General features: G+C 39.7%; 1 protein-coding gene across 1 annotated transcript; it reads right to left on the bottom strand.

Moving 5' to 3' along the window:
* Nucleotides 1-233: 233 nt before the first annotated feature.
* Nucleotides 234-2,747, bottom strand: LOC149659080 (uncharacterized). Its single transcript, XM_089844016.1, has 4 exons — nucleotides 2,692-2,747; nucleotides 1,331-1,849; nucleotides 822-1,270; nucleotides 234-700 (listed from the first exon to the last, which is right to left on the bottom strand). The coding sequence occupies exons 1-4, from the start codon at nucleotides 2,745-2,747 to the stop codon at nucleotides 234-236; spliced, it is 1,491 nt and encodes a 496-aa protein (XP_089700142.1).
* Nucleotides 2,748-9,825: the final 7,078 nt, after the last annotated feature.

Raw genomic sequence — 9,825 nt, 5'->3', positions numbered from 1 at the left:
TTTACATTTCTCTTTCCTTAGCTTTAAACCATTTAAGCAGAGGATACCCAGGACTGAGTCCAAGGTTCGTAAGTTTTCTTCCTTGTCTTTTCCACCCAATAGAATGTCATCCTGGAATGGTGATACCCTCTTGTGTCCGTTTAATAACATCTCCATATGTCTTTGGAATATCGCTGATGACGATGAGATTCCCGTTGGAAGACGTTCGTATTGAAACAACCCTTTTGTTGTGTTTATGATTCTTCGTCGAGCACCAATTGGTTGTACGCCTCCTTCAAATCCAACCGGGAAAAGACTGTACAGTCCGCCAGCTTGGAGAAAATGTCTTCTGCCCGTGGTAAAGGAAATATCTCTGTGTTGACGACTGGGTTAGCTGTAGTCTTGAAATCTCCGCAGATGCGGATTTCGCCGTTGCTTTTCTGTACCGGTACAATCGGGGATGCAAACCCCGAGAATGGTATACTCTTGATGATTCCAGCTTTCTCCATACGTCCTATTTCTGCCTCCACTTTGTCCTTCATGTGGAACGGTAAGCTTCTTGGTTTGCAGAATTTCGGGACTGCATCCTTCTTGACATGGATGTGAACTTTTACGCCTTCGAGCTTTCCCAAACCGGGTGAGAACAGCGTCTCATGTTTTTCGAATACTTGATCTAGGGATAGAGCTCTTTGGGTCAACTCTAGGTGATTTACCTGGATCACTGGTTTGGAAATATTCAACGATGAATATAGCCACTTCCTTCCGCACAGATTCGGCAGGGGCAATTCAGCTGACCTTCCCTCGAAATTCACATCGACCCTTGTGCGTCTAGCGATGTCTACTGGATGTCCGGTGTAGTTTCTTTGAGAAAGCTTGGACTTCTTGTTGATACGGCAGCGTCCTGAAGTGGGCCTCAGTGAACATGGTATGACCAGAACCACTATCCACCTCGAATGGTATCTTCTTCCCATTTATCTCCAGCCAAACGGTGTCGGGTGGTGGTACATCCTCGTCAGAATCTGCTAAAGTTATGTTGTGAACTGGGAAATCGTATTCCGCCAATTGATAATCGTATTCATCCTCAGCCAATGTTGGACCGCTGCTTCCGTCTTCATTGACTCGATTGATCTTGCCTCTCCCATTATTAACGCGTCGAGGTGGACTATTCTTGCGCCGCAAACATGCTCTGGCTATGTGTCCTGTCAGCTGGCAGTTATGGCAAATTTCTCTTATGAACCAGCAGTCTGCACTCGCATGCCCAGGTCTTGCGCATCTTTCGCATTTTTCCGGTCTGCGCTGGTCATATCTGGTGGCTTGCGGGATTCCCTACTGAGTGTTCCTTCCTTTATGCCTCTGCGATACGAAGTTAACGTCGATCTGCCCATGGATGTCCTCATGCGGAGTTCTCATCTCTTTGGTGTTCTTTGTTGCCATCTCCATTGCTTGAAGGATTTTCACCGCCTTATCCAGGGTCAGGCCTTCTTCCTCGGCCAGTAACTTTCTCTGCATAGCGTCGTCGTTAATGCCCCATGCCAATTTGTTCAATAACTCTTCTTCTAGTCGTGCCGTAAATTGGCAATGCTCGGACAATCGTTTTAACTCCGCCACATACGTCCCTACCTTTTCCCCCTGCCTGCGATCCCTTCTATGAAAGCGTAGTCTCTCGGCTATTATTGACGGCTTCGGGTTAAAATGGTTTTTGAGCTCTTCGACCAGATCGCTGTACTCTTTGTCCTTCATAGCTGTTGGTAAAATCAGATTTCGTAGTAGTGCATACGTTTTATGGTCCAGGACCGTCATGAGTATCGCTCTTTTCTTTTCCATGAGGGTGAATGGGTGATATCGTTCGCCAAAAAGCAGGGTTGGCACGCTGGTATCCAGTCCGGTTTTATCCACCTGGATTAAACCGGTTTAAACCACGATGAAAAATCCAGTGGATTTTTCAAAAAATATAATAATAGAGTACAGCGCAGGCACCATAAAGTGAGATGGAAGGAAACGTTTGACCCACATGTCTTTACCTCTTTATTTCATCGAAATGGTCGATTCCCATACATTGTGGGTTAGTTTGACGCGCCTTTCTCCCACTGACCCACCCGAAACTCGTGAGACTGAGTTGAATTTTTTGCAACGCTAAATTGTTCGGTCGGACCGCGCATTTAGAAAAATATTTATCAGACCCTGCCCTATTGAAGATCACAAAAAGCCTACCAGGGCCCGACCCTAGCTGCCCTATTGAAGATCACAATAATGCCTAACCGGGCCCAACCCTGCCGTATTGAAGATAATAAAAATAACTACCCGGGTAAACGGTATGATAACCCTAACCGACCCGACCAGCAAAATATTTTAAGTAATTTTCTCACCCAACCCGACCTAGCATTTTCCGACCCGATATGGGTGGGGTTGGATTGAAAAATCCCGATTAAATCAGGGGCCCTACTCATCTCTATGGGAAATGTCTATAGTTTTATCAACATTTATGTACAATAAAAATTATTCTCAATTAGACGGCCTAGCAGAAGACAACTAGCGCACTAAATGTAAAAAGAAGTGCTAAAATTAAGCACTAGAGAGTAGTTTAAAAAAAGCCAGATAAATCCAATAAAATCCGGTTTAAACCAGCAAAAAACCATACCAGTGGCTTTTTCAAGAAAAATCCGGATTTTTGCCAACCCTGCCAAAAAGTATGCGTCTAATCTCTCTGCGTACTGGTTCCATGGCTCTTGCGTCCCGTCGAATGGTTCTAATCGTCCTAATATTGACATGGTAACGTGCTGTCTTCCTCATGGTAGTACTTGTTCGTCAGATGGTGTGAAGGCTGACTCTTGGGGTCTAGTTTTCGTCTCACCAGGATCTCGCCTCCGTCGCCATTTTGTTGTGTATTTTAGTGAGACACATTTACTTTAGGTAAAACTACTTTTATTTACATATATGGCAAGTTCTATTTTACAATTACTACTGTCATTATGCTTCTACTGTCAAGATCCCAAGTGATCCCCCGTTATTCCCGCCGACGCTTATATATGTATAAGTCTTGTTTTTTATCTATTTTATCGCATCTTATCTAGCTCTATTATTGGCCTACTAGATACACAACAACTTGTATCTCGAAATTTTCAAATCGGAGCAAACGTTTTCCCAAATTCCGGACCGGATTTACAGTTCCCGGAAATTTGGAAAATTGTATTCAACTTACCATAGCTATTATCCATTACCAGTCTAACACCACCATCTTCTGGCCATTTGTCCCTCTCATATGGACACCAGTCTTTACCCACTGGCTTCTATAGTCCACCATCATTTTGGCTCTTTTTCCATGCCATATGGACACCAGTCTGTACACACTGGCTTCTACTTACCACCATTTTCTGCTCTTCGTCCATCCCACTTGGACACCAGTCTGCACACACCACCATCTTCTGGTCTTTGTCCATCCCACATGGAACACCAGTCTGTAAACACTGGCTTCTAATCCCCACCATCTTCTAGTCTTTGTCCATCCCACATGGACACCAGTCTGTACACACTGGTTTCTACACACCACCATCTTCTGGTCATTGTTTTTTTCCATTCCACATGGACACCAGTCTGCACACCTGGCTTCTACTCCATCAGCATCCTTAAGGTTAAGACATACGCGGGGATCGGCTAGGGTTACGAGAAACGTCCGGCCTCCCTAAGGTGGGGCTTCCACCAAAGGTTCACGCAATTGCGCTGTTCTTATCCATAGCTGCGATTCGAAACCATTATATACTACCTATTTTAGTAAGGCGAAGCAACCGGCGTATGCTTCATTTCAAACGCCAATATTAGTCAAGTCTCTCAAGAATGTTTAATTGTTCTTTTTTAAAACGATGTAACGTTCAATAAGGCGAATAACTAACGAAGAAAATATTAAATATTAATTATATTTATTTTAATATTTAAGATAATCTTGTTTCTCAATTCAAAATTAATACGGAAAGAGTTAAAAAGCAGTCTATGTTATTGTCTGTGCGTGTCCGTCCGTTATTACACTAGTGCCGCAGTGCGCTGCGTTAAAAGTTCGTTTTGTTTTGATGTGTAAAGAAATCCTACAGAACCATAATATTCCCTTTATCCTTAATATAAAGTGAATATGATGAAATACTTTTCGTAATTATGATGCATTTAGTGCTTTTGTAGCTTTAAAGCTCTGTTTCATTTTGATATTCCAAAGATTTTTTTAATATTATTATTTGAAATGGCTGTTTATATATTACATAAGCTATACTACATCTGTATATAGAATAATCCTTGGTTTAGTAAATTCATGAAGAAAGCTAAGATCTAGACTCCGGCGGGTAGTATGACTTGCAATAAGCTTAGTGAAATATAGAGTAAATAATTGAGGCCTGAGGTGAAGTAAACTTTGGGTTTTGATTTTCGTGTCTGAAATGAAGAGACATCAACGGTTCAGAGTGAGCCGAAAGTTAAATACACTCTTAAATAATCAGGTTAAGATTTTATAATAGAAGAAAAGATCATGGTGGCAATTAGATTAGTAGGGCTAAGCTACAGAGTTTTATTCTCTTTAAGGTGCGCATTGACTATCAGTGCGTCTAGCTACAATTTAGCTTTGGTATTATTTAACGTTAACACTTATGTTGGCAAACTAAGAATATTGTTGAGGTGAGACGAGACGATAGTGTTTACACTGCTAACCAGTTGTGAATGTAGCTATCAGAGTATAGGGTAAACAGCTGAAGCGTAGACTTCATTTCCTGTTCTTTTTGCCATTAACTGATTTCCATGTGTCCAAGATTTATCCTTATTGGATGTAAAATGTCGTCTGCTTTACTGTATATTCGCTATGCTTGGAATACTGCTTCAATATTTCGTAAATTTTTACTTCAAAAAGAGAAATAATTCCATATCTAGGTAAATAACTTTGTAGTAGTAGTAGTAGACCTCTTGACTCGGAGAGGTAATATTTTGGTTTTCCCAACTTGTTACAAATGATATCAATCAGGCTAAGAATAAAACATTGTATTAATGTTCCCATCAGGCCACACTGCCATGTACTGCACTTACTCATTAGCAGACTATTCAACACAAAAGGTCATCGCTTTTAACAACCGTGACGTTAGACACGCTGACGGCAAAAGCCCGAATATGGAATTTTTAGCTTTCAAGTTAGCAGTCAAAGAAACAATTGACTTAGCAAATCAGCATAATATTAAAATTAAAGAGATTGTGACAGATGGTCATGTTTCAATTGAAAAGGAAATGAGTAAGATAAATACCCAGATCTTAAAAGCCATAAATAAGCAATTAACGAATAACAGAAAATTGTGGAAAGGCTGGATCACTATTCGACCAGAAAGTCAAACACTCTCATGATGTTGGGCATGGGGGGAAAAATATTTTGGCAAGCATAACTGATGTAAGAATGCTTAAAAATATCGCTATTAAATAAGAAATACGAAACATATATGTGTAGAGCGCTAAGGAGAAAGGGTGCAAAGACCTAGCACATTGGGCACCTCATTTACGAAACCACATCTGGTATTCTTCAATTTGGTGTAACGGCATTCCACAAGCAATGCGAGTATTAAGAAATGAGTTTGATTTCAACGATTTAACTATTTTATTCAATGTTATTAAAGGGAGGGTGAAAAGGAAAATTAAGTGTTTTTATCGATTCTTCTACTAATTATAGAATTATTTTAAAATTGCAATTAGTTTGAGATTTCATGGATAATTTTATAAGTATCTCCGATTAATCGGGTAACCAAGTTCTCGTGTCACGCTCCATATCTCGGGACACAATTGTGACGTCGCGCACAAATTTTATCGAATCTCGCAATAGATTTAATTCGATACGTAGCTTGTCTAGATAGTTTTGTTAATAAAAAGGCAAGGCGTTACGCGATTGGTTGGAGGCACTTATTTACAATTATCCATGAAATCCCAAACTAATTGCAATTTTGAAATCACTCGGCGTTGTTGCTTGGACGTTCCACTATGCATATTGATCTTATAATTAGTAGATGAATCTATAAAAAATCATTTAATTTTCCATTTCACCCTCCCTTTGTTGTCAGGAACTTTGGAGTACTAGTCTGTTCCATGTGACAAATGTTCACGACTGGAATATGCCTAAAGCAGGCAAATTTAGCTGCGATCACGGTGATTTAACGGTTGAACAACTTGAGAGTAATCCGTGGCTTAAACAAGGGTCATGCGCATTGAACGCTCTCAGGCGTATTGTTCTAAACCCGCGTACTCTTGAACGAATGCCATATTTTTTAAATTACTGGTATTGTAACATATAAAAGTCGTTATACAATTTGCACCAATGACGATGCGTGTGAAAAATTTTGGGTATATGGTGTTTCCTATAGACAAACGGGATTTGTGAAAACTTAAACAGCCCAATGTTGATGTATGCCCCAAAAAGAGTTTCATTAAGGTCATTCAATTTTATTAAACACGCCTAAATTGAATTTTGAAAGCACTCGTATATTAAACAGGGTGTTCCAAGAAAGGGTGATTACACCGAAGTACGGTGGGATGTTCTTTGGGTAATTTTGAGTTGAAAATGGTGGAAACCCTATTTTGCCTTATGGGACACTGCCTAGTGTTTAAGGGATGAGCCCTTAATTAAATTAGCATTGATTTCAGTTTCTTACTTAAGGGTTCTTCCGTAAAACACTCAAATCATAACTTGTAAAGCCATAGAACATTTTCCACTTAAATTAGTCCACTGTACTTTGGCCATACCAACCTTTTTTGCAACACAGTATACCAAACGTAAATGCAGAACTTCTCTTTTTAACTTGTAGTTTTAAGGGTTATCAGTTACGAATAACCTTAGCTATTTTGGACCATAACCATCATGTAGGGCGAAAGCAAGCTGTGACGAAAGACAAAACCCTACGGTAATTTTCGTATATCTTGGCAATGCTTTTAACTTCTCTGAGATAATTTTTCTTATAAAGGGACACTCGAAGATACAGTAAACGCTCTAAAACTTGGCACACTGTCAAAGTTTTGGAGCCTAAAACTTACAGTTATATTCCAGAGCTATTAGATCTCATATTTGAAAACAGAGTGAAATTTGAAGTAAAGGACCGGACATTTCTAAGAAATAGTATTGCTTAACTAGACGAAACTAAAGTTAGTTTGATTTCGAACAGGGAAACTTGAAAAAAAAATTAATTTTGGTCATGACGACCCAAAACTAATACACCCACATCGCGGTATGGTGGACGCCCCGACAAAGGAGGAGCTGCCCAAAATTCAACGAAGCCGATTTGAAATTGCAGAAGCCGACTCTTCTCAATACTCAGAATCAGACTGAGAAACTACGATTTTTTTTTAAAACTGCTTGGACATGTGGCCTGTGGAGCCCAAGCACGTTAATTTTAAAAATTGGACATTGCCCACTTAAAATAGTTAACCTTTGAACATTTTTAATTAATTAAGTGGGCACAAGGCCAGTAGACCCCATGAATTTAATTTTATAGTAGACACCACCAAACTTGTAATAGGTAAATTTCCCCTTAGAAAACCCTTTCTTATGCGCAAATCTCTAGTCAATCGAACGATGGATTCTACTATACCTCAAATATTGACGTTCGTTACGTTTTTAAGATTTCTATTATTACTTTTTTCCTATTATCTTACGTCTTGCCTTTGCATTATGCACTCCCAACAAAATGCCCTACAGTACATTTTTAAAAATAAAAAAACGTTTACAAATAACACAAAGGAAGTAATAATAAATTCGGAATAAAAGGCTCTATTATTGAAGCTAAAAGGTGAAGAAACCAAAGCCTTCTTCGAGGGACTAATCACTAGGTCACGGTGCACCGATTATGGATTACTTGAAATAAATTTAGCGCTGTCAAGGATGGCCGGCCCCTCGCCTTTCTTTGATGGGACGATGTGGAACGTTTTTACTTCTGAGTACATCTCTTCTGATTCTCATTGAATTGTTAAAGCGTGAACTACAAGAGGTGCTTTTGTGTCCCCTATTGGAGTTTGAAAAGGTGAAATTTAACAGTAGACTAATGGCAGGCACCCCATGTTATTTCCCCATAGAGCTTAATACAGTCGAAGGCAGAGGGCTGCCATTACCCTATAAAAGGCTTGCCCTTCTCGGTATTTTCTACTCCTGACTCGGACCCCTGCTAGGACTGAGGGAAGCTAAGATAGACATACAAAATATCAGGGTGTCTTAAGGGGTTTGGAGGGCTTTAGAATTTTAGTGAGAGTTCGTTATACCGTTAAAATTTCGAAAAGTAAAACCGTTGCAATTATTTAAACCAGTTATTCCCTAGCGGATATTAAAGTAATCAATAAATTTTAAGTAAAAACAAAAGTTGTTCCTTTTATTTTTAAATAAATGATTTAGCATTGATAAAATTTCTAAAAAGTAATGTATGGTTATAATTGAATAAAAAAATGGAAACTAAATACCACTAGATGGCGAAATAAAATTACCCTGATTCCTCAGTAGTAGAATTTTTCAGAATTTTACAACCAGTTGAAGGTTTTAGGGGACGACAGAAGGGGGAAAATGAAAGGGATAAGTAAGGAGGGTTGACAAGGGAGACTCCCTTTCCTTTTAGTACGACTAACTCCCGATAGATTTCACCACATTACAATGATATTTAAAGGGAGGATATGCAGGAAAGCATAGGGGCCGTTCAGCGTACGAGTGGCCCTTTGAATCCCCACCAAATTAACGTGCTGAGTTCAACCAAAACTCCAAGTGTTTTACACGTCTAAATATACACCACAATTAATGTGATAGTTTCAACCTATTCCCCACGCGTTTTACAATATCCTAAATCATCAGCTCTATTAACGTGATATTTTCAACCTATACTCCACGTGTTGTACACGCTTTAAATCGCCACCTAATTAACGTGATGTGTTCAACCAAAACTCCACGTGTTTTATGCGTCTAAATATACAACACAACTAGCGTGGTAGTTTCAACCTAATCCCCACGTGTTTTACACTCCCTAAATCAACACAATTAACGTGATATTATTCACTTGTTTTACACGTCCTAAATCATCCGCTCTATTAACGTGATATTTTCAACCTATACTCCACGTGTTGTACACGCTTTACATACGCACCAAATTAACGTGAAGTGTTCTACCAAAACTCCACGTGTTTTACACGTCTAAATATACTCCACAATTAACGTGATAGTTTCAACCTATAACCCGCGTGTTTTACACTCCCTAATTCAACACCAAAATTAACGTGATATTATCCACCTATGCTCCACGTGTTTTACACGTCCTAAATCATCAGCGCTATTAATGTGATATATTCAACGTATACTCCACGTGTTTTACACTTATGAAAAACCCAAACACATTATATACACTAAGATCACTCAAAATACTCGTAATTTGCATGGTGAATTGCTACCTGGGAAGGTTTCGTGTCCTTTAATGGGGATTGCAGTGACGCACAGGGACAATACACGGGTTGCCAAATTGAGAGGTCATTACGGATTTTTAGAAGAAATAGTGGAAAAATTATTGGCACGTAAATGTCACGGCGCCGAATTGTCTTGGCGCCTACATGTCACAGCGCCTAAATGCCACAAAGCCTAATTGTCTTGGCGGCTAAATGGCGGCGCCCAAATAACCAGCGCCTAAGTAGCGGCGCCTAAATGTCACGGACCGTCTGTTATTGCGTGGACTACTGCATCAAGAAAGGGTATATCAGACGGACTGTGAGAATTTACAGACAGTCAGGCCGCCCTGAAAGCGCTGAACCACAGTGGCGCCGCCAGGATTTTTTTGCAGATAGGCTAAGGAAGATTTGGGGCTCCTTCTAAAATTTCAAGGA

The sequence above is a fragment of the Phalangium opilio genome, unplaced genomic scaffold, assembly GCF_054372755.1.
Source record: "Phalangium opilio isolate 3A_F unplaced genomic scaffold, DU_Popi_V2 ptg000073l_1, whole genome shotgun sequence".
In the NCBI taxonomy this organism is placed as follows: Eukaryota; Metazoa; Arthropoda; class Arachnida; order Opiliones; family Phalangiidae; genus Phalangium; species Phalangium opilio.
The sequence above is the reverse complement of the archived record's forward strand: the minus strand, read 5'-3'. Positions and strand labels throughout refer to the sequence as shown.

Coding starts and splice junctions, on each gene's coding strand:
- LOC149659080 (XM_089844016.1), bottom strand. CDS start 2,747: ATGTCAATATTAGGACGATTAGAACCATTCGACGGGACGCAAGAGCCA. Junction 1,850..2,691: donor ACGCAAGAGCCATGGAACCA/GTACGCAGAGAG, acceptor ACTGGATACCAG/CGTGCCAACCCTGCTTTTTG. Junction 701..821: donor GAAACTACACCGGACATCCA/GTAGACATCGCT, acceptor TTTCCAAACCAG/TGATCCAGGTAAATCACCTA.